The sequence below is a fragment of the Astatotilapia calliptera genome, chromosome 18 (genome assembly GCF_900246225.1).
Source record: "Astatotilapia calliptera chromosome 18, fAstCal1.2, whole genome shotgun sequence".
Classification (NCBI taxonomy): Eukaryota; Metazoa; Chordata; class Actinopteri; order Cichliformes; family Cichlidae; genus Astatotilapia; species Astatotilapia calliptera.
Window position 1 is genome coordinate 8,224,967 of NC_039319.1, and position 24,936 is coordinate 8,249,902.

General features: G+C 43.0%; 2 protein-coding genes across 5 annotated transcripts in view; both read left to right on the forward strand.

Annotated features, from left to right (window-relative positions):
• The first annotated feature begins 1,300 nt into the window (after nt 1–1,300).
• mpz (myelin protein zero) lies at nt 1,301–16,009 on the forward strand. Of its 4 annotated transcripts, XM_026150627.1 has the most exons (7): nt 1,310–1,541; nt 2,916–3,082; nt 5,601–5,814; nt 6,594–6,723; nt 7,238–7,280; nt 12,438–12,467; nt 13,455–16,009. In XM_026150627.1, exons 1-7 carry the CDS (start codon nt 1,496–1,498, stop codon nt 13,464–13,466), a joined length of 642 nt encoding a protein of 213 aa, XP_026006412.1. In that variant the 5' UTR covers nt 1,310–1,495; the 3' UTR covers nt 13,467–16,009. The 4 variants fall into 4 exon arrangements, with proteins under 4 accessions (XP_026006411.1, XP_026006412.1, XP_026006414.1 ...); XM_026150626.1 differs by having other exon boundaries at nt 1,301–1,541; nt 12,438–16,009; XM_026150629.1 differs by lacking the exon at nt 12,438–12,467.
• A 4,767-nt stretch (nt 16,010–20,776) lies between these two features.
• atp1a2a (ATPase Na+/K+ transporting subunit alpha 2a) overlaps nt 20,777–24,936 on the forward strand; it is a 51,423-nt gene continuing 47,263 nt past the window's right edge. Inside the window, exons 1-4 of the mRNA XM_026150625.1 lie at nt 20,777–21,476; nt 22,339–22,413; nt 23,577–23,636; nt 24,409–24,612. Of these exons, the coding sequence (XP_026006410.1) occupies nt 21,465–21,476; nt 22,339–22,413; nt 23,577–23,636; nt 24,409–24,612 (351 nt within the window). The 5' untranslated portion in view covers nt 20,777–21,464. The remainder of the gene's footprint in view (nt 21,477–22,338; nt 22,414–23,576; nt 23,637–24,408; nt 24,613–24,936) is intronic.

The following is a 24,936-nucleotide window of genomic DNA, read 5'->3' on the forward strand; positions in this document are numbered from 1 at the left end:
TCTGAAACGTGAGAGACAGTTGATCTGATGCTCGGCGCTTTGCTGCTCTCTTGGCTTTGTGCTACCTTGCAAAACGAGAGCCTTGATTTTTATCCCAGAAAACTTGGATAAGTGGGCTCAGTGTAATAATGACGTGAAGTGGGTAAAGTGGACATCCTTGTCAAGTGCCAGCTCTTCTCTCTCATCATATACAAATTCTAAAGAGAGGCAGCAGGACTTGAATCAAGGTTGATATGATTTACACTTCAATGTTGAGTGTATCCAGCTTGTGTGTTTGCTGAAGCTAGAGGAGAACTACTAATTTGAGCATGTATTCACTACAAATATGCCAGCGGCTAAATGAATCCATATTCATGACGGGTGACAAAATGATTGAATGAAACCTCCAGAAATCAGACTTTTTAAATTTTTTTTATTTCACTCTCGCTCACACCTTTGCTCTCCTTCTCATATTTTCCTCACCCTGCGCCTGTATCTTGCCGCTGCCTCACTTTCACGTCGGTGCTTCTTCTCTTGTCCTCATATCAACCCATCTATATATAGCATGTCTCTCCCTACACTATACTGCTGTCTGTGCCACTGGAAAACTGAGGAGTGGGTGCTGCGATTTCAATACGCAGCTTTGTCTGGGCAGGGAAAAAGAAAGGGAGAGGAAGAAAGCCCCATTGACAGACAGGCAAACACCAGTCAGGCCCTGTCCACTCTCTCTCCTTTGTGTTCGAGTGCGAGACGTCAGCAAATGACAGGAATCTGAAGAGGGGGAAGAATGAGAGAAAATAGTTGGTGCATTGTTTGGGCCACAGGGTGAAAGTGCAAGGAGAGGAGAATGAGGGGTGAGGCATGGGGGATGGAGGAGAGAGCCCTGGACTGACCTCTCTGCTGGATCTCTCCATGTTATACTAACATGCGAGCAGTGATCACATACAGAGCAGCCGCATATGGTCGCGAGTCCCCGTCACACGCCTTTACCTGCACCTACACACTAAGTGTTAATTAGCATCTCCTGTCAGCTCAGTCACATCAAGGTGAGGGTTGAATGTGACACATCACATTCATCACTCTGTAATGTCGCACATACTTTGCAAATTCGCCCCTAGTTGCCTATTGTTTATCCAATTAATTCACCAACTACTGTACTGAGGAGGTGTCTGTCACCTGCCTTTCTTTTCCACTTCAAAAGACAGCATGCGCTCATTTATTTCAGAGAGGGAAATGGAGCGAGCCGGGAGGAGGGGAGTGTGAGGAGAGGAGGAATGGGCCGGGCTGAGGCCTGAACGAGGGGTGTGGTTGGGTATAAAACTTGGGACAGTGGGTTTTCTGTTGTTGTCCTGTTTTGAAGCCCTCTGTCCTGGCATCCTGCACCCCTCCACTCTCTTTTACCTCTTTCTTTCTCCTCCTTCCACTCACGCTCCCTCCAGAGAGGGACTCTTCCTCGACCGACTCCAGACGGGTCTGCAGCATCAGTCTTTTGGGAGCTCCGTAGAAGCCAGAGACCATGCTGACGTTTTTGGCGCTGACGTCGGTTGCCTTCCTGGGAATAGGTAAAAAAAACAAACAAAAAAAAAAAAAAACGGGGGGAAAAATGAAAGAAAACATCTTCTTTTAAAGTTTTAACTTCATTTTTGAGGACTTCTCTAACAAAAAAAGCTCACACTTAACTTAATCTACTGAAAGTGATGATGTAGAAATGATCTTTCTATTGATGTGAGGATATGGCAAAGTGGGTTTTTGTCTGTTTTGTGCTACCTGAAAACTAATAAACTTGATGACAATGAAAAAGGTCTAATAGCTTTGATACTGAATCAATCTCAGAATGCACTCTAATACCTCCCACTACACTGGATTAACACTTAGCTAAAGCATTTTAATTGATATCTTGGCATTTGCTGTATTGATTTAATCTAAAAGGCCAACAGTACACCTGTAGAAGATTCAGTCTCTTTTTGCATGCATTCCAGTAAATGGGTCAGCACCGTCCATCTGTGCTTCTCTCTCGAAGCAGGTGTCTCCAAGCATGTAACTTTAAAGAGCAGCAGCATTGCAGCTTTTTAACTGAGAGTTTTTGCTCTCGAGGAGGCAGCTTTCTAAACTCCCTCCTGTCAGATGTTTTGTCGGAATTTTAATTAAAAACGTCAAGCGTGATTTCATTGACAAGTTTTGCGGGGGTTGGCTATCGCTCAAGGATGTGCACAGCGAAAGCTGCGAACTTTACTCCCTGGGTGTTGAAAACTCCAGAGTGCTTAAGGGCATTTGTGTTGATACAGCAGTGAGAATACTGTGACTCGTTGGTGGCGCGGTCCAAGGGAAAGTGAACAATACAAAAAAAATGATACTGCTCAGCGGCGAGGCTGTGCAGCTCCAAGGGGCTTTGGTAGTTGTTTGAGATGCTGAGTGCATTTTTGGAGGAAGTTAAAATATTGATTTTTGCAGCCAAGACTGAATTAACATAGATCATTAAATATTATTCAAGCATAAACTGTGCACATGATTAGGCCAACATTATCCATACCCATGGAGAAAATGAAGCTCCCCCTTTCAGAGACAACCCAAATATTTACTGAGTGCAACTCTGAATCAATGGCACATTTGACCCCACTTAATGTGCAGTTTGTCAGTGACTATCTGGATGTATATGCATGCACCTAGGATTATGCTAAAAGAGGACTACTTTGTGTCTATTGATAACAGTTCAGGTGTAAAAATATTCACAAAGGTACTCAAGGTATTCTAAGAAACAGTGCATGTTAATTTTTTTATACCAGCTCACACTAACAACTATGTACATGTGTTTTTGTAGTTACAGATTTAGATTCCTGAAGGTCAGCTCATAGTATCAAAAATAATATGAGCTCCCAGAATATTTTGTTTTATTCTATGTGTGAATTAACTACTTAAACCTGCTTTGTGTCTCCCAGTGCCTGAGCAGTCCCAGGCCATAGCGATTTACACTGGCTGGGAGCGGCACGCCTTGGTGGGCTCTGACATCCGACTCTCCTGTTCTTTCTTCTCCTGGCGCTGGACCTCGGAGGACGTCACCTTCTCCTGGACATACAGGCCCGATGGCTCACGGGACTCCATCTCTGTAATACTCAAATTCACACACATATACACACGCTATGCAAAATGAAAGGTTGTGTGTTTATAGGTCGGCTACTTTGAAAGGAACAAGCAATTCAAGTATAGTCGCATCAAAGCTGCGCTTGATGAAACTCCAGCGAAACGTCACCGAGTGTGGTATCTATAAAGCCATTGTTTCCCTGCCCACAACAGTGTTGTTTTCATCTGCAGCATGCAGCTGTGTCAGTAAAACATCTCTTGTCCAGAATTATACAGCAGACAGCCAACGATAGCGTCTAGCTGTTGAAATAATGGAGCATTTGGCAGCTAAAGAGCCAGATGTAAATCACTAAGGCGGGCTGCAGCAGGAGAGCCTTCCCTCCTTTTTTGCTATTTGCATGAATGACATTCTTATGTTGTTTACTCCCACTGTTCTCACATTCACAAAGTCATGTATAAATATTTAGGAGGGAAGTACACAAGTCTGCTGCACTGACAGAAATTTAGACTTGCCAACAATGTCTATATTTTCTGCCAAAAGACTTTTTTATTGTTTTCACCATCTCTGTGAAACACAGCAAGCAAAGGGAGAAAACCGATAATAGGAAGAAGGTGTGGTTTTCTTTTGGAGGCCACGCGATTTGATTTCTCTCGGGAGATGTTCTTTAATCTTCGGATGTCTGTATTTTAAATGTCTTCCAAAATTCACAAAGTGATTTGTAGAGCACTGAGGGAGCGCGGTTATCCAAAAACAAATCCATGTTTAATCCAGCAAATGCAGTACTGTGCATATCTGAAATGTCATCATACACAAGTACTCAGTTTACTCTAACATCTGCACTAACTAAAAGCAACGTTCTCTGCTAATCTCCCCACTCCTCCCGCTGCATCACCTGCCTCCTGCTCTTTAATTTCACTCTCCCTGCCCTTATCATCCTGCCATCTCTCTAATCTCTCTATCTCCCCATCCTGACTGCGCCTCCCTCTGTCCACCTCCCTTAATCTCCTCCTCCACAGCTCTACCTTCTTTGTCCCTCCCCTCCTCTCTCATTATGTCCTTCCCTCACCTCCTTCGCCTTCATCTGTCTCCCGCGGTGGCCTCACTTTGAAACTAGACTTCTCTTCTTCTTTTATTTATTTTTTTCCTCACCTATCTTCAGTCGCTCATTTCTTTCCCTGCCTGGACAGATTTACAGTTTCATATCTCTATCTGTTGTCACGCTGCATTTGTCCCTTTAAAATGTCATACTTGATTTCTGACACGTTAATCATATGAAAGGTCCTCTTCTTTTCACGTGGGACTTGGTAACAGCAACCGCAGGCCTCAGGTCTTTATTTATAGATGAAACCTTGAAAGACACATTTGACCTTGACCTTGTAAAATCCAGAGCATCACCCTTATTCTGCCACTGTGACCATTTAATGTTTAATAATCGATACTTGGTGACGGCGTGTCATCATTTTAAAAGTCATGGCACTTCTTCCAGGAAGAAGAACCAGAAGCCACGACACTATGCAGACATCTAAATGCAAAGCTCTCCTTTGCTTCCGGCTTTTAAATTGCTTTACATGTAAAACTACCTTTGACAACACTGTGCAGTCAATACTGCAGTTTAAGCTGGTCCAGCAGGAGTGAGATTTACAAGCCTTCAATAAGCTGTAAGCTGCCTGGTTTGAGACCATATACATTAACCTGTGTGTGCAGAGCACAAGATGTGCACAAGAAACAGACCAAAACTATTAAGAAAAAGTGCTTTGTTCCCAGTAACAACATCATGGCTAACTGCAGTACCACAGTGATTAGTGTGCATCTGCTTAATTTAATACAGTGAAACAGGTAGCTAGCTCTTGCTCTGGGAGCTGTGGTGGTGGAATAAATCAAGAATGGGCTAATTTAATCCAACCTACTGTTGTATTATTGGGAAAGATAAGAACCTCTAAATAGGGCAACCAAACAAGCACAACGTCTGCATCAGAAACAGTAAACTGGCTAACTCTGTCAGTTAAACTATCTATAGGTCACCGCAGTCAGTGTCAGCAGGCAGCGGTAATGACTGTAGACTTGCTGCTGCAGTAATGGCAGCACGCTGAATGGACTTAATAATTAATAGGTTATAAATGCAAAACAATAGACTGCTAATATGTTTCACTGGGATTTGGTCCACTCCCTGGAATTCCCCAAACCCCCTCAGTTATCAATTATCCACCATATATTAGTTATAAATGTTGTATATGTTTTTCGTGCGGTAGTAATTTGCGTCACATTTGCTACACCCCTCAGGAGCTGCTTTTGAATATTATTTTCTGGCCCTCGTGTAAAGCTGCTTGCCAGTTTTAAAAGCTGTGCCCTATTTTTTTCTAATGCTCCATGAGTGTCCCCCTGACAGGTGCTTCGTGCATCTCTATATTTTTTTTAAAAATGCACACAAATAGTGGCAAAATTTGTTATTGCAGGAAATCACAGGTCTGATCTGCTGCTCTACTTACTAAACATCCAAATGCAGCATTAGTCAGAGTGACAGTGTGTTGACTGTCCTTTGTAGATCTTCCACTACACTGGTGGTGCTGCCTACGTTGACAACAAGGGTCCCTTTAGAGACAGACTGGAGTTTGTGGGAAACCCAGGTCGCCGTGACGGATCCATCCTGCTCAAAAACCTGGAGCTCAATGACAACGGCACCTTCACCTGTGACGCCAAGAACCCCCCTGACATAGTGGGCCGGCCTTCCAGTGTCCGACTGCTGGTGTTTGAGAAAGGTGAGACGTCCTGTGGGGGGTTTGTCTCCTAAATTAAATTCCTGCTTGCTAGATTCCCACCCGCCCTGAATGCTATATTTCAGTGATTCTTTTTTTTTCCATTGAAAGTGAACTGTTCTCATTTGTTTTAATCATTTGAAACTCTGAAATTAATCTCAGTTCTCGCCGTTCATCCGAATCAAGCGACTGTCTTCAAACCAGTCGTTGCTTTGCCTCATTTAGAATTCTTCGCACCTCCCGTTAAATGAAATCAATTGCAATTTTATCTCTTTCTCTATTTGCGATTGCTATCACTGCCTCCCTTTCACTTCTTCTCTCCCCCTCCTTCTCAGCTTCTCCTCCCATTTCTCTCTTCCATCCCCTACGCCATCGTCTTCCACTTTCTCCCTCAGCACCATGACTCTCTCTCTGATCTCACCTTTATTCTACCTTATCTCTCTGTCGCTTCATCTCCTTCTCTACCTTCACTGTGCTGGTATCTTTAATCTTTCATTCAACCTTTATTTTATCTTTTGCTTTACTTTTCTTTGCTGCTTTCATCTCTTATTCACTTTCCTTTTAGCTTTGTTTACCCTTTCCTCTCCTACCAATTTCCTCCCACAAATGACAGCATCGTTTCTTTTCCATCTCCTTTACTGTTTTTTTTTTTGTTCGTTGCACGTTTTTTTTTCTTATGAACACTCCTGACTTCAACCTGGCATTTGCTTTCCACTGCCACTTTTCCATCTTTGTCCTTTTTGACCTTTCCTCATCTGCTTTTTCCTCTCGTCCACTCATAGTGCCCATCCAGGCTGGCGTGATCACAGGAGCTATCATCGGGGTGGTCCTGGGCCTGCTGGTGCTCATCGTGGTCATCTACTACCTGATGAGGTTCCTGGTGGCACGCCGAGTCTTCAGCCTCAGTGTCAGGTCAGTGCCCGGCCTGTGGCCGGCGGCTCTCTGCCAGTCGGGTTTTTGCCAGGGACTGGAGCTGAAGCCGGAGCCCATCCCTGGCATGGACACCTGCGTGGCCAAGCTGGCATAGCTGCTGTACCACGATTTGATTTGGTTAGGTGTGCGGAGTTTAAAATTGAAGTTAGTCAGCTGTAAAGACACAGATAATGATCTCTCGATTTAGATTTAATCTAAAAACAGTACTGCTCAGGTCCAAGGCGAGATGATTAAAAGTAGTGAAGTGAAGGTTTCTGAGTGGATTATCTACTAGATCATGAAAATGACAGATTCATCATCTTGCTTATACCCTTCCAATCTTCCAGTCTTATGAGATCTTAACACATCTAGCACCTGGGGGCTGTGCTTGAGACAGGGCCAGTAGATTAAGTTGATGTTCTTTATGATGGCTGCCAGGCAATGCAGCCCTGTGACCACTGGAGGGAGAGATAGATTCGACATCCTGACATTGTCTTTCTTTTGTCCCCTCCAGCAAACATGGCAAGAAAAAGAAAGAGGGTTCACAGCAGAGACAGGCAAGTTTCTCCTTCTACTTATTCCACATGCCTCTCTTCCTCTCCTTCCTGCCCCCGCTCCTCTTCTTCCTCTGCCTCCTTCCAGCCCCACCACACACACAGACACACACACAGACCGGCGCATATACACATCCAGCCGACAACACCAAAAGCAACAGATTGGTTTGCTGTCACATTCAGGCGCTAATAGTAAAATGATGTGCTTTTGGAGAGGTTACAATGGCATTCAGTGTTTGAGTATTTGGGCTCAGGAAACATGTTGTCAGAGGGAATATTCATCTCCTCTGTTGCAGTGCAGCAACACAATAGCACACATCCAACATGACAGTGCATAATGGCACAGTTTCCTAATCGCATTCCCCCGATGCCAGTCCAACCAGCTCGAGTATGCCCTCACACTCAGCCGGCTCCTCCTCTCAGCAACATATCAACAACAAAATAACATGCCATTCAAAGCCGGGCCCGCTAACACTAATAACAGTGTTCAAGCTGTTAAATTCTTGTGTCGTCTCAGCGTTCGTGGTGCTTTAAAGCCCACACCGTCACACCTTTCTTTCTCGTGGTCCTCACCACTGCTTCAGCTCCCTCGGGGGTGGGATGGGAGGCGTCCTAACACTATGGTGCCAGTACACAGCTACGGGGCAAAAAAACAAAAAAAAAAGAAGGAAAAACTCAAACCAGTGACTGTGAAATGGCCGAGGCCAGGTTATGGCACTAATGCTATTGCCTTACTGAATGGGACTATGATTGCTCGCAGTGGGGAAATGGACGGGAGCTGCTGATTTTGCTCACTGGGAGTCAAATGAAAATCACGGGGTCTATTATGGTCTGGGCTGTTATCAGTGGTTTTACGCTGCTGCACGCCAAGGAGTTGGTGTATTTTTTCCCCCTTCTGTTCCTCATGGGGGTGTGATAGCCTCAAGAGGTGGATTAATCAGACATTTTGGTGGCTTGTATTCTTTTGTGCACCAGGGCAAGTTCTGTTTGATTACTCTGTGGTAATGTGGGGGCTGCAGGGTTGTAATCGACTGTATGCTTTGCATGCTGATAATAAAAAAAGAAAAAGAAAAAAATAGAGAGACAGAAGTCAAAGGATTTGAGTTCAAGGCGTTTTCAACAATCAAGACTCGGCTTTGAAACGAGAGACGTGTAAAGATATCCGCGGCAGGAGATCAAAGGTGTTATTGTAACAGCAAGTCATTTAGCCACAGGTAGAAGCAAACTGTAAAGCGGTGGCGGGCTCCGGAGTGCGCCATGTTGCCCCTGTAGCGTAAACCTAGAGGGCGACACCGGCAAGGACCGAGACTTCCTCCTACCTTAAACAAGTGCACTCATTCTCATCTCCCCGGAGCCCCGCTTCCTCCTTCTGTCTTCTTCTTTCCTTTCTACTGTCATATGATTGTCAGGTTATTCTTGAGCTGCAGTCAGTTGCTCTCAAGTGCCTGCGGCGGATGACAGTGCATATATGAATAAATAACTCGCCGCCAAAAGGACACTGAAATATTTGACAACGTTGTCATTTGCAGTTACTCTCCTGCAAGTCTCTGCTTGGAAGAAAAATATACAGCGAAAACAGCTTTTCCATCTGAGCTCACTCTCCAGTGTGTTTTAGCTTATTTATTTATTTTGCTCCTCTGAGCTGGTTCTGGTCTTCTAGCTGCACCACACACAGAGAGGACTCGTGGGAGTTTACAGTGCGCTCATAAGTGGTTGTTTGATCAAATAGCCCTTATTAGGAGGCTCTGCTGACATGACACAATTTTGCATCAGCATCGCCGTCTTCGTCGCTCCTCTGTTTGCTGGGCTTGCACTACAAATCTCAAAAAAGGCTTTTGGGCAGGGAAGTGAACAACAGGGTGAGCGAGACAGAGAGACAAAGGAACCCTGTGGTGCCCGCTACTCCCCATTAGGTGGAGTTGTGGAAGAGGACTTTACCCTGCAGCCACACACATAAGAAAGCTCACAGGATTGAACACGCATACACACACACGCACTGTACTGGAATGATAATTGAGTGCACTCAGTATCGATCTGAGCACAGACACACACACACACAGACACACAACCCACCCATTCTTCTCCACTCCCCAATTGCCTCACTTCACTCCACTCCCTCCCTCGCACACTCTCTCTCTCATTCAGATTCCTTTTATCCGGTCCCCTGTCTCCCACTCTTCAGTCGCATCTTCCTCTTCTCTCCATGCCTTCGACTACCTTGCTGACCATGAGAAGCATCTATCTGTAACTCCTTCTTTGCTCTTTCATTTTTTTTTAACTCCCTCTCTCTCTCTTTCTCTCTGCCGATTGCCTCCTCACCCTCCACTCCACGCCCCGCCGCCCCCTTCCTCTCTCCCGTTCCAGTTTCTCTCCTCTCCCTCCTCAAGTATTCTGGGTTCTGATCAGCTTTGGTTCCAGACAGAAAATCACTACCTCTCGCTCTTCATCTACCTCTCAATCTCCCTCCTCACCTGTCACCTTCTCTTTTTAGTATGCAGCACGGGACGCAGCCACTTACCTACCTATCTACCTCCCCGCCAGTCCCTCCTATTTTGCCACTGTACCCACATTTCCTTTGAAGTGTGTGCAGCCCCTGTAACGAGGGTGGTACTGCGTTCTGCATAAGCAGGCTGGAGTGTGTTTACGAAGCAAGCCCGTCGTTAGCGTGGGAGCTATGGAAAACACTGCAGTGCAAAACTCGAGCCTATCGTGGGATGCATAATGGTAAACAATACAGTGATGTATGAGAGAATGTAAGCATGATCGAAGATAATGACACCGGACGGCCCTTGCAGCTTCCCTGTCGAGTTGGTTGCACTGTGTGTCTCAACTGCCGTCTGTGTGTGCAGCTTCTGCAGAGTGCGTAATTAAAGAAGATAAATTTTGTAATGCAATCAGCGGGGTATTATTACTGGGAGCTTCAGTGGGTAGAAACCGCCTCTAGTGTGCTTTCCACTGTTGACTAACCTCACGTATTAGAGGAGAAGTATTTCAGTCTCAAAGCCTCATATCCGGCACGCTTCCCTCTTCACTCTGTTCTCTGTAACACGACAACACTGTGCTGACCCGGGGTTCAAAAGGAATGGCATTATAAAAACCATTACATACGAGCAAAGTTTTATTAGGCTCCATCAAAGCATTATCATGCGCTTGTGATAGTTTTCAATAGGTTAACTCAGGGGTTAATGCACTGGAATACAGTTATTGTAAAGTTAAGTGTTGCCTTGACCTTATCTCCACTTGGTCAAGTCTTTCCTCCTGGATTTGTTGTGCTCAAATGAAGCAACACTTTACTTCATTTTCCCTCTCTCCTCCTCCTGCGTTTATAGATTTCTTATAGGAGATTTTTTTTTTAGAAAACACACAAACGATAAACAGAAGGACTGCCAGTAAAACTGCAAAGTTACATAAGCAGAAGCTAAATAAAGAGTTTGGCTCGTTCAGGTTTAGGGTTAGAGTGTGTTTTAGCCACAGGTTAAACAAGCGTGCTCTCAAACTAGAGCATGTTACTTTTAAAAATTAAGTGAAGTGTACCTAGCTCTCAGTTCTTCTGTTATGATGCATAACTTAACCTTAACCCAAACCCTCAAAGGGTAACCGGAGGCCTGGAGGATGTTAAGAGATTACGCAGGCCTGTCCCTGACCACAGCTACAGCAAAACAGTGTTGAAGATTTATAACGACTATTCCCCTGCACACTTTAGTTATTATTTATTCAGTAGCTCAGTTAGATACTTCAGAAATATTTAATTTTCTGTTGCCACTCTGACCCTGGAACTGCCCTTTTTAAATGTGATGGGATGCTGTGCCTCAAAGTGCAGCTACCCTGGAAATGATTTCATTTTTCTGTTCTTGGTGTAACTGTAAAAGTCTAAAACATATACCAGACATCTAGTATTTAATGGTCGAATGAAGCGTGTCTGGGATCAAAACATGTTTCATATTTAACAGGCTAACCCCCCAAGAGATGCATTTCTTTTCAATAGGGTCGTGCAAACATATTGGATTTTCACCATTTATGTATTTGAACAACAAGCGAAACACATAAAAACGGGAGAAGAAAAATGACAACAGTATAATTATTTATAAGTCACAAAGTCAGACTTTAAAGCAAAATTGTCTCGATTTTAATCATGAAAAAGCATTCTTTTAAAAATAATTAAAAAGAGTTCAATGCGTGGCGTTTAACTGTCCCGGCTCCATCTGCAGCGGCACTTTCAACAGTGTTTAAACGGCTTCCTCGCATTGAGCTAAAGGTCTTCACTCCGTAGTGAACTCCAGTCAGAGGAATAATGTTCAGCACTGAAATGTAACCTAGATGAAAACACTTTCCAGCTAAATTTGAGACATTTGTAAACATTTTCTTTGAAGGATCCAGCGGTGGCTCAGAAGGAATAGCAGATCGTCCACTAATGAGAAGGTCGGTGGTTTTATCACCGGTGCCTTCAGTCGGCATGCGAAAGCGTCCTTGGGCGAGATATTTCAAAACCCTGAAACTGCACCTGATGTGTCATTTATGTGTGTTTGATAAGTGAAAGTAAAAGTGCTGTATGTATAGTATAAAAAGCACTGCGTGAATGTGTGGGAGTGAATGGGTGAATGTGGCTGGTAGAGTAAAGGGATCTATTTTTGACCGAGACAAGGACGGCAAAGAGTTAATTCATACAAACCAAGGCCAAATTCAAAGACACTGGATATGTAAATAATTCAAGGGAAATATTTGCTCAATAGCCAATCAAAATCTACTCTGCATGTGTGTGTGTGTTTGTCTGTTTGTTAATCATCAATTGTCACTCAGTTGTCACAGGTGTATGGAGCCTACCTGCCACTGGGTCCCATCCTAACGCATGGTTACCTGTTTTGTCACCCCCTTACAGCTCTGGACACCGCCCCCCCTCACTTGCTACCCCCTCCCCTAAAAGAACTCTCTCTCTACCTCCTCACCCTCCTCCTCCTCCTCTTCCACCTAAATGTGTTTTTCTCTCTCCTCTTCACATTTCCACCCATCCTGCTAACCCCATATTTCATCTTCTCACCTCTAACACACCTGTGTCACCCCCCCCCCCTTCTTTTCTCTCTTCTTCCTCACGCTCCTTTCCTCCTGAAGTGACTCTCCTCCCCTGTTCTCCCCCCAATTCCCCTCTCCCTCCTCCCCCCACAGGGCCCTGTGCCTCCCGCCGACCCCTCCAAGGTGAAGGCGGCCACCTCGGAAAAGAAGAAGCAGGAGTCACGCAAGGATAAGAAATAGGATACGGGGAGGGGCTGGGGCGGGTTCGCTGACCGGCTGCTCCAGCCCGTACGCCAGGCGGTGGGGAAGGCCCAGCCCAAGCAGCAGCAGCGAACCATAGTCAGAAAAACAGAGAGGGCGGGGGGAGGAGGAGAGGAGGGCTCGGGTCGGGTACTGATGACCATCGAGCTGGAGCTGACTCGCAGAAATGGTGAGGAGGGCCCCAGCGGTGAAGGAGGGACAGGGAGGTCCGAACCGCTTGGCTTCCTCTCCAGGCTCGCCAATCAGCTCACCTTCAAATAACAGACCACGAGAGAGGGAGGTGGGGGACCCATCGAAGATAAGAGAGTGGGAAGTCTATTGAGAAACCACAAACCTGCTTTCAACCCACAACGCTAACCTGAGTCCCTGAATAAATGAGTCAAATCATAACTGCTCCTGTCACAGGCTGATGATTATAAACGCAGCTATACTGGCTGAGATCTTAGATGTCGTGATAATCTCTTACACCAGCCAGCACCCCGAGTGCTTTTGTCAGGTCATAAGATATGCCATTTGAAGCGAGACCCTAAGACGGCTTGGTTTGATAACAAAATCTAAAAAGCTGCTCGCTGGGTTCTGCCTTTCTGGTTCCTTTCATTGTGATCCTATCCACCGAAAAAAAAAGAAGAGCTTTCTCCAAGTGCGTCCGATACGCATCACGAAGCCCTGGCTGCAGGGACAAGCCAATTTGCTTTTTTCAGAGGCGACATGTCAAACTCCAACTTTCTCACCTCACACTGATCTTCCTTCTCTTCCCCTCTCCTATTCCATTTCTTCCTCCTTTCACTGTGAATTTCCTGACTTTCTTGTTAATTCAAATTACAGAAGTGATTTATATGCTAACTGCTCTATCCTGTTTCTCTCTCTCTCTTTCTCTCACCTCCCTTCCCTCTTTTCTTCCTCCTGTAGATAAAGGTCTGACTTCTCCATGACTGCCTCCAATCCTCTAGTCTGCTCCCTCCTTTTCCGCCCAGCCTGATGCAACCCCCATTATTTTCTATTATCTCTACTCTTTCAAGACAGCACTGGCTGTAAGAATAGTCCCACTATATCAGCGGCAATGGTGTCAAATAATTTTCACGACGCCTCGCCGGAGATCCTGTATGCGCTCATTGGGCAAACTGTAAAACTGTTTAGGGCCTAACTATGTACATAACTTCCTTAAGAGGAACCTGAAAGATATCCCCTCGTGTTTAGAGTCCCCTGAATGTCCCCGCTTAATGTTTACAACTCAATCACACACGCACTCACACACACAGACACACACACACTAAGCGGAGCTGCGAGTGCACTCTGGACTTTAGACAGAGAAAAAGCGAGACAGAGAGGGACAGGAGAGTGATAGTGGGAGCGAAATATGATTCCTGCTCTCAGCCGGCGCAGATAGAGGTTCAAGCCCTCGAGCTCGGGGTGATTCAATCCTCTCACATTTGAGCTAATGGAGGTTGTCGCTGTGTCCCTGCCCTGGCTAAAGGGGGCTATTTCTGGTCCTATAAGAGCGTACGGGCTTACTGTAACAGCTGCACATTTTTCAGACGACAGGAGATTGGGGGAAGGGGGTGGAAGAGAGAGGCGAGCAGAGCAGGTGGTGGTGGTGGGGGTCCTGCTGTGCTGTTTTGCGCTAAGTGCATGAGGCAGTTTGCTGTTGACTCGACGGCCGGGGACTGACAACCTGGAATGACGTCACGGCCCCCGAGGCTGGCGAACGCTCTCACGAGTCTGACAAAAGAGCTTACCAGGAAGAGGTGCAGCTTCAGAGTTATTTTAGGTCCAGTTAATCCGCTTGCACGTTTCTCCTCGCCAACCCAGGGCTAATTATTTTAGCGTGTGCTGGTAACAAGATATCTCTCTCTACATCTCCCTCCCTGCCTCCTCTGCGGTCTCCTCTCCTCTGTTATTCGCTCTTCATGTCAGCCCCCATCTTGAGAATCATCTCCTCTCTCTAAACTCCCTGTTTCGTTCTCGCCGTCCTTAACGTCTTTGACTTCCTTTATCTCTTCCTCTTCCTGCCGGTTAGTGAGTCTGCACTGCATTATTCCCCCACAGAAAAGGCCTACACACAATCCACTCCACTCTTTAAGCCTCTCCTTATCTGACTGCCAGGCCTACAGCTCAATGCTCTGCTCCTCTCTCTTCTGTCCTTCCTCCTCTTGCTTCTTCTCTTTTCTCAACTCGGTGATGGACATCTCTCTCTCTCTCCCCTCCCTTCGTGTTTACCAGTGATCGACCAACACCCTCTCGTTTGCCCTTCAAGCACCACCTCCCTAAGGGGCACGTCCCTTTGCCAGCCCTTCTTCTCCGGCCCTTTACTGTCTTTTTTTTCTGCTGGTTCGAAAGCCAAAAGGTTCTCCTCTGCCCACTACTTCCAGAGGAAGGAAACGGATGGGCACAAATCCGCCTTTAGTCCTCACTGAAGACGCCAAACAAAAACTTATAATCTAGCTAGCTCTTTTCCGGTCGCCATTGCGTGTTTTATGTATATGTGTGTCTTGTTAAAAGTGTTAAAAATTAGATTACATGTGAAGTTTAAAAAACAAAAGCAGTATGTCACCCCAAGTAAAGCAAATGTTTCTGAGGCTTTTTTACATGTGTGCAAGAAAACACATGGAGAACATGTTTATGGAGGCAGGGAGGAAATGTAATGTAACTCTTTGGAATATGTCATATTTCTGACCTTGTGTGTTATGGAAGGTACTGTGTGGCTGTCTCTATGGTATGTTTTATTCAAAGATGAAGGGAAATCAAGGTTGTTGTGCGGAGTCAGAGAGAAGATGAAGGGTGGATAAGGGTTTGGTTAGCCCTAGATGCAGCGCGATGTGGCTGGGAAGGAAAAAAAAAGATGGGGGGAGAAGGTGCTTGCTGTGGGAGAAATCTTTAGAGGAAGAGACTTATCTGGTGTGTTAAGCCCAGCCAAAAATCCATATGTATCACTACAGATAGAGCCTCCTCTTCCCCCAGAGCTTTCTTTTAAAGGTGCTCCTTCCCCAACCCTGAGCCAAAGATGGACTGCGATTGGTGAGCTTAATATGCAGGGTGGAAAGCGTAGACTTGAATGTTTCTTTAAAATTCATAACAGGAATGGAGGTGCTAAAATCCACATCGATATAACTGGTTTCACTAGTCGCTGTTTAACTATCCAGTCAAATGGATTAGTTAGAATGTTTTCTTCTTTTTTCAGCAAAGCCACACAGACACCTGACGTAAGACAAACAGCATTAAAACTGCCTTTTAAACACACGTTTTGTATGTATTTTGAACCGTGTTAGTCGTAGTTGCAGAATAACATTCCTTCATTTGAAATGACTGGAGCTTCTTACATTTTTTTACATTTATTTTAATGCTTGTGATCATTTTCGAACCACTAACGACTTTTGGTGACTGTAATATGTTGTAAAGAGAACGTAAATAAAAATAAAATCCCCACGTCGCCAGCTGTTGTCAACAGAAGACAAAAGTAAACCCAGCTGAAAGTGCCTGCCGTGTCTTTCTTTCTATGCCGAGTGCTAAGCTTTCTGTAAATTTGTCACGTACGTCTCTGCCAAGACTCACTTTTATGAACTTTTCAAAAGACGAAGGTCCTTCCAAAATGATATAGTTACCATTTGAAATATTTGAATATGCTTACTGCTGGCAAGAGAAGTGAAACTCATTATAGAACAGCACTAACCTTATTAGCTATCTGAAAGCTTTTTGCATTTTCAGAAAGACCATTTTAGAGGATGTAATCTGGCGGTTTTAAATGCTGCACAGTGATCACCAGGTGGTGGTTTTCTTGTAAGTACAAAAGGAATTCAGTTTTGAAATTAAACTTTTAAGCTTTCCTGCATGATGGTGGCAGGTGAGCGCTAAAATGGGTTCTCCTCATCATGCCCTTTGCAATCCTACAATCAAAAAGGAATAATGATAAACAGGAAATAAATGCCTAGCAACCATTAACCACCCTTTCACGAAATGGCAAAATAACATACAATTTTTTTAGGGGATTTTTTCCCCTGAATTAACATGCTGGTGGGATTTAGTGAGCATAACCTTTTCAAAAATACTTTGCCTCATTATTCACATCAGAGTCTTTAACAGATGTGCGGTGACTTGCCCGGAGACAGTGTATGACTGACTGGCCAATGGGAGATCATTGAATGCTGCAAATGTAGGTTTATTTTGGATTATTCAAACAACCATAATTAAATGTGTTAAAAATTCAATTTAAAGCTGATGCAGATGGAATTTTTGTATTATCTTGTGACATTGTGGAACAGATGCTTATATGCTGTGCTTCTCAAAGTTAAACTGGATGGATGATAATGCACTGTATAAGCCAGACTTTAGCCAGAAATTAGTTGTGGAGTAATAAAGCCAGATCGCTTGCCTGAGCAACCCAAAGTTTCCAGACAACTGAGTTCAACTTCAGGGATGGCTGAAGTTGCTCATACACTCTGATATATTTTGTTGTTACACCTGTTATGAACTGTAGTGAGGATTTTAGAATTACTGCAGAGCATGTTGTGGCTTCACTCTCTCGGGATTGGTGGGACAAAAGTGAAACAAAAAGACAAAAACAAAATTTGACTGTTCATGGACTTGCACAAAGTTGCAAGTTTCTTTCTGTTTGGCAAAAATGTAGAGGATGCAACCATGACCTGTAAAAACGGTCACGTATTCACCAGCTAAAGCTGCCTATTTAGAATTGACAAACAACTATGTTGTAAAATATAAAAAGTGTATATTATTACACTAAAAGATATCTGTAACTTTAACAAAGTATTAAAAATAAAAGAGCAACATCAGATTTTATTTAAATGATTTAAAGTTGACACAATAGCATCAGCACACTCCTGCCTGTTGATATCCCCTTCACCAACAAATAAATTAATAAATAAATGAGAATTAACTCACTCATCAATCAAAACATACAGAATGCCTAAATATATAAGTAGAAGGTTGACAGGCAAATATCGAGTTAATACATGGTAGCTTAGTGTAGAGCTACAAATGTCCTTATAATTAAAAATTTTAAGTTAGGTTTGTTGAAACTTAAAGGCGGTCATTCATTGAGTTGAAATTTTAAGACAATAACTCCTGAGTTTTGATATAATAACAGAGAGGGAGGATGGCTAAGCTGTCTGCTAACTTGGTTAGCAAGGCACCTTCACAGATAACTGCTAATTACAGTACAGTAACGCTAAATTGCTAATAATACTCAAATTTTACTTACCAGAACTGAGCATCAGAGTTGTTATTTAATCATGTGGTACAATAAACATTGCAATAAGCCCATTATTTGGGAGCTAACTGCATGATAAATGCTCGAAACAAACATGATTACAGAGTAGTAGCATCTTCAGCTAATGTGACGCAGGTTTGCGCCTAGTCAGGACCCACCTGTCATTCAAGGTAGTAGCAGCATTTCTATGCCCTTCAAATTGAGAAATTTAGGCTTGATCAGATTTAAATAAATTAGTTATTAAAAAATTTCCCCACACAGCCGTGAACAAGGAAATTGATCAAAGCCCCATTTTTGTACCAGGCTGTAAATATGCATCTGCTTATTTACACAGGCATCTCCTGGGATTAACTCCCTTGCCAAGTAAAAAGACTAAGTATGCACTGAAGGCATTATCTGCTTACACTCATGTATACCATTTTTCTATCACATTTATCAGGTGCTTGCCACAAAGGGAGCAATGCTTCTTAATTCAACTTTATTTTTCGAATGAATCAAAGTATCTGTGCGTGTTTATAGCTCTCTTTTATATTTCTTGTAATTAAGTCCAGTGTGAAATTCTAAAGGGTTTTGATGTGTGAGGATTTCATTTTTGCACATATTTATTTATAAGTTTTTTCTGAATTGGTGACATTTAGTACAAAGATTTAGGCCATCATCAGTAAAATATACAACCTCCAAGTTAGATTTAAAGATACTTTTTCTCTTAGAAGGTTACTCGTTTAATTGACCTGTACGATCACTTCTCTGGCTTATGTCTTAGACACTTTAATAAGAAGCTTTATCTACACAGAGTTTTATGCTGAACTTCAAACAACCATGCTAATATACCATTAAAAATAAAAGACCTTTACTGCAGAGAAACTCATTGTACAGGCGCTTAGACCTAAAGTACAAAGTTCATACAGGATTAGATGCAATGCAATGTAAGCAGACACCAAGCATAGAATCTGCTCTAAAAGCAATTGGCAAAAAGTGATAAGACATTTGGTGCACATTAGATACAAGATCATCTGCAGCATCTGTTGTGTGGGCGCAGTGGTCATGACCAGGGGCGGAGCGTGGGGGTGGCTTACGGGGCTTAAGCCCGGGTTGTTTTGTCAGAAGCCCGGGGTATTTTGGAGTGTAATTTTTTCATAGTTAGATGCCTGGCTGACAACTGTATAAAACAAAAAGTACACACAATATTCGAAGCACACAGTGCACACTGTGGGAATTTACGACTGTGCGTGAATCCCCCCCCCTGATATTGGTATGATCCAAGCTCAGGCACTAAGCGACTGAGCGAGGGGCGGGGCAGCTGCTGCCCGTGAGTGCGCTGTTGGAGAGACGGAGCCAGCCATACTAAGGAGAGCTTAAGTTTGAGCAGGTACCAAAGCAAATCATTCGTACCGTACAAATAATGTAAATATGACGGTGCATCACGAAAGATTGATATGAAACTGATCACTTGACCAATATTACGTTACTTGCTCTTCAAGTGAATCAACAAATGGCGAAATGAAAAGCCGAACAAATGCTATTTTTTAGAGTCTTAGCTTACGTGTGTTTATTTCATATTTTCAGTTCTTTCCCTCCCCGACTAAATCGGTTTCAGTTATGTACTGAAATATAAGAATGGACATTCGAGGGTTCTTTCAAAGAAAAATCTCAGGTAAATGTTATTTTATATATTATGCTTTGTATGTTGTTCAGTATATTTCTATGCAAAACAAGAGGGATTTCAGTACACAGCAGGATATTCACATTTGTAACCAGATATTTACATACACTTTAGGGAGAAAACATAAAACATTTTTACTGTACAACATCAATTTAGAGTAAACTTTTGTTTTAGATAAATATTGAAATATATTTTGAATTAGTTAAATGTCACAATAAAGAGAGACAGAGCTTTCTGTTTTTTATCACTTTCATTAAATTTAGGAGTACATGTACACTAAGTTTATTGTTAATTAATAAGAAAACTCCAAACGATTCCATTCTGAGCTGAAGAAGCTTCTGATAGGTTAGTAGAGTCCATGTGAGTAAACTGGTGGCACAGCTGTGGATGCATATAAGGCAAAACACAGAGCCTGTTTCTTTGACATGGGAAAATCAAGAGATGTCAACCAAAACACCAGGAAAAGAACTGTGGAGCTCCATAAGTGTGGCTCAATTTTGAATACAATTTGGTGCCATTTGCAATTAAAAAACACAGACAGTTTCTCTCTTTACTCTTAAAGTTAACAAATATGTTTTTATATTTATCAATCTAAAAAAATAAACATTTAGTCTGATTTGATGTTACAATTAAAAAAGTGTTTGTGTTTTGATCTGAAGAGTTTGTAAATATCTGTATATTTGATGATTGTCAGCACAAAGAGGGAGAGAGAGGAGCAGAGATTGAGATGGAGAATGAGGACAGAACAGAGATGAACAAGAGCAGGTGAGACACACATGTTAGTCAAATGGTTGCTTACTAAAAGTATCACCGTATCATAGGTACTCATGTATCTCGTACCTAGTGTTTCTTTTTAGGTTTGCTATTTTTCAAATTCTATATTTATTAAGTTCTGCAGGCTTGTTTGCACAACAAGGCTAAATAATTATATAAACTTTTCTCAATCTAAATATTGTGCTTTGGTAGAATTAAATAAATAAGTGTAGTGCAGGTCTATGATGATTTTTAGTGCTACTATCATCTAGTTCTGATTGTGGTTATGTCTTGGTTAAGTCCTCAGTAATCCTGCTTTTGAACTGTTGTAGTCCTGTTTTAATTCTGGATCAGTTCTGGGTCTGGTTGAATTGGGGTTTAGTCCCTGTGTCTTGATACAGCCCCGACTTCGTTCTGTCTTGCTGCTCAATTAAAAAACTAGTTTAAGGTGTCCTGCATGTGTGATATATATATTTCCCTATATGAAGTCATTCTTTTTTGAACAAAACTCAAAACAGAGCCTATTAATCTTTCAGTCATTTCTACACCCCCCCCCCCCCCTCAAAAAAAAAAAAAAAATCCCACATGCATACTACCCTTTAGGGCTAAGCCCCGGGTGTTTCAAATGTCTGGCTCCTCCTCTGGTCATGACCCACCTTATGTAGTAAATAACTTGGACTTTAAGCTAATTTAAGTGTTGTGTTGGCAGTGAGTCACATTGATTTCATGCACAGGACAAATGAAGAAATCATTTCAGCGCTATACAATAACACAGCAGTTTCTCACTATCATTACTGTTCACGAACAGCTGGACACTGTGCTTCCCTTTGCATGATAATGAGTCTTAATGAGAATTCTTAAGGGTCACTAACGGTCCCTCATTATGATGTTTGTTAGAAATGCTGCATGATATGTTGCTACCAAGGTTTCACTTGTAGTGTTGACACGAGTGATTGAAGAGCCATTGTTCTCTAAGAGGCCTTGTGTGTTGTGACAGGAGGCAGTGACGTATTAAGCAGGTGCAGGTACTTGCCGTGTGTGCGTGGGACCATTTGCTCACGGTAGGGTGGGTGGGTGTGAATATGGAGAAGCCCTAATGGGGAGGGCCAGTGGAGCGGGGTGTATGGGTCAGGTTTCCCTGACAGGAGTTTTTGGTGGTGGGGGTGCCAGGCCCAAAAAAGCCACCAGTGTCTTCCACACGTGGGAGGAGAGTCTCAACTGTGGCCGGGGTTCCTAAGTGCTGTCCTTTACATTACAACCCGCCGACATCTGGACGTCCAACATGGGCAAAGGGGTGAGTTCTCTTGATTTCTGAAGCTTTTCTTTCTAATATCAGCGAATGAATGAATGAACATCGCTCATTACTTACTGTAATATATGTGCAATGACAGCATATGGTGTGGACATGCATCACAGACTTTCCTAAATGCGTCTTCAGCACTTGATGTCTCGAAGTGTCAGAATGATGCCTTTTGAAAAAACAAACAAACAAAAAAAGACAGTAACATCTCAGGATAATGGCTTTCCTCCTCAATAAGTTTTGTTCTCGGCTTGCTGTTTATTTGGGTAATTACGTAATTTTGCTTTTATTCTCTCCATCAGGCCCATTCCATTTAGCTTTATGGGAGGACAGCCTGGTAATCTTCCTCACACACAGTGGTGGGAAATTGCTATGCCAGACACATTTCAGGCACTCCGCCGGCTCTGTGCTCCCTGTTTGGCTCTTTCTGATTACTTTTTCACTGTGTCACTTACTCACACTCTCCTCTCATTCACGCTGTATATCCCTCCTTCACTGACATGCACACGTGCCACCAGGAGGAGACTGACAGCGGCAGATGATTTCCATGATGCACATTTCTTCCAACTGTTCGTGACACACACACACTCTCGCTCGCACTCATAAATGAGGAACTTGCAGTATTAGAAAAAGATATTTTCTCGTCAATATTGGGTGAATGGTTTGCCAACAGTGTCAGGAGATTGAAATAAACAAGGAAACACAAAGTCCATTGTGTTCACATTGATGCTTGCATTCTGTCGCTCTGAATGTAAATGGCTGGGCACAATGTGCCTACCAAGCAAGTGACTTTTCCCACTTATTTTAGGTTTACGATGATACCCTAATGTATAGTTATTGCACTCTTTTCCCCTAGTGTGGTGCCGAGAACGGAGGGAAGAGGAATAAGAAGGGAAAGAACTTGGATGAGCTGAAGAAGGAGGTGGCCTTGGTAAGAAAAACAAGCTGTCACTGCTCCATCTCATACTCATTTGGCACAGTGATTGATTCCAATGCCGCTGCTACCAAATGATCCCCAAATAGTGTTACTCCAAAGACACCAGGTTATTTAACAAGGCTATAAATGAAAACGGTGACCCATAAACAAAATGGCAATCCAACATGTTTAGTGCAGTCAATTGCAGACTAGTTGTGAGCCAGTCTGTCCTCTCCTATCTGCTCAGCCACCCTCTGGCTGCTCCTCTTTGTACTCGGAAAGATACTGAATAATTTGTGGGCCACCAGCAGTGTAGTGCAGAGTTTCGTCTTGTGCAGAGCTGTAGCTCTTTGAGGTGCTGTCAGAAGGCAGCCAAGCGATGTCCATGAAAAGTGGGCTAAGTTTTGCCTTTTGCTACTTTATCTCTGATAAAGTCGCTCTTGTCAGTTATCAGATTGGCTTGTGACTGATTAAAGAAAAGAATCCCTTTGATACTGTCAACACTTAGGAGAAGTTTTGTGTTTAATTTTGCTTTGATCTGTCTGGCTCATACACTTCTTTAGTTACTGATTTCCTGCATTTTTTCCCCACAGAAATCATTTTCACCACCACCAGACAATAGCTAATCAATACTAGGTTTAGGTGCTTATAAATAAAACAAACTATCTAATTTTTTACTTGATTGTGGCCAAATTACTTGCAGCTAGTGAGGCGGCTGTTGGTGAGGAAAAATATGGATTTTCCCCTGTCTTACTAAGAAATTCACCCTTCATCCTGTGTGAATGATACAATCCTGACAGCTGATGGCTGAAGTTTTTGTTGCTACACTGCCAAACTCCATTTCACCCACAGTGGAAATGTCTTGGGATTGGGCCAGTAGCAGAAATGTGCCACCAAACAAGAAAATTTAGTGGGTTTCTTTTCTTTGCAGCAGGAAACAATCAGTTTTTATTGGTTTACACACTCAAGACACAATAGAGTTTACTCATCTGTCTGTCTGTCTGTCGGTGATGGATCCTTGTTAGATACAAACAATAAACTCTTTTATTAGTGAAAGACAGGGGTTAATGGGGTTAATGGGGTTCCTTATAAATAAATAAACAGTGCTGTAGTGCACCTGTGCTTTGCGCTTGTGATTCTTGAGGCTTCAGTATCAAAGAAACATTTTATTTTTGCAGGATGACCACAAAATAGATCTGGATGATTTGGGGAAACGATATGCAGTGGACCTCAGACTGGTAATGTCAGCCACACACAAACTCTCTTAAGTACACATGTACGCTTGCACACAAGCACACAAGAAAGAGCTGCTGTAATATCCCGTACAGAGATGCAATCTCTCGTTGCCCGGACTGAAGAGCAACATCCAAACGGAGACCAAGCATTACTTTGGTCAACATAGGCTCTCCCCAGTGTCACCTCTTCATCTTTAATCCGTTGCACACTCAAATAAACTTACACACTTCAGGATAAAAACAAATTGCAGATAAACCACATCATTTTTTTGCTTTCACCACATCTGCTGCTGATTCTAATTGTAACATTCCAGGTGAGGTCAATAAGATTTTATCTTTTTATCTTCTTTTTTAAAGATGAGCATGGAAAAAAAATCAAAGCTCTACACCATGGGAAATAGTGCAAGATGTAAAAATGTCAAACATTTGTCAAGCTCCAAAGACAATCAATCAAAGTCAATTAATCAGATGTGTGATTATCTGTTCTAATTAAATCATAGCACTTTGGATATTTACACGGGATTTTGCTAAATGAGATATTGGAAAAAAGAAATTAAGAGGAAAATGTTCAATAGGTACATCCAACAGAGCATCTTAGATGAGCATCTTTTCTATGCTTGTGATGTTAAATAGGCCAGACGGGGACACTTGATGTTCTGCAACTACAGCTGTAAAATTGCTTTTTAAGCCAAGGTGAAAACTGGGCCATTGTGTTGTAATAAGATTGCCTGTGACAGCAGAAAGACATTTATTCCTAAAAATTGCTCTCCCCCAGGGTCTGACCAATGCCAGAGCTGTAGAGAATCTTGCCAGGGATGGTCCGAACACTCTGACTCCTCCCCCAACCACGCCGGAGTGGGTCAAATTCTGCCGCCAGCTCTTCGGCGGCTTCTCCATTCTGCTGTGGATTGGGGCCATCCTTTGCTTCCTGGCCTACAGTATTCAGGTGGCCACAGAGGAGGAGCCGCCCAATGACAATGTGAGAAACTGCTTGTAAAACCTGCACACATATGGACCTAACATATTAATCACACACTCAGAGTAAGACGTGCAGAAAAGCAAAGGCAGCTGCAGTTATAAAATACATTATATATACTGATGCAGGGTGTCAACTCAAACACCTGCATACAGCTCCTTCAGATATATACACAGAGCTGGAAATGCACATGTCCATGCATAAGAAAGCATCATTTTAACTTCTTCTAATCTTGTTCAGACAGATGTACTCTGGTTATGTGGAGCACTTATCTAATTCTAATTTTATATGAAATTTAAAGTTTCCTCCAGGTCTAGCAAATTTTAC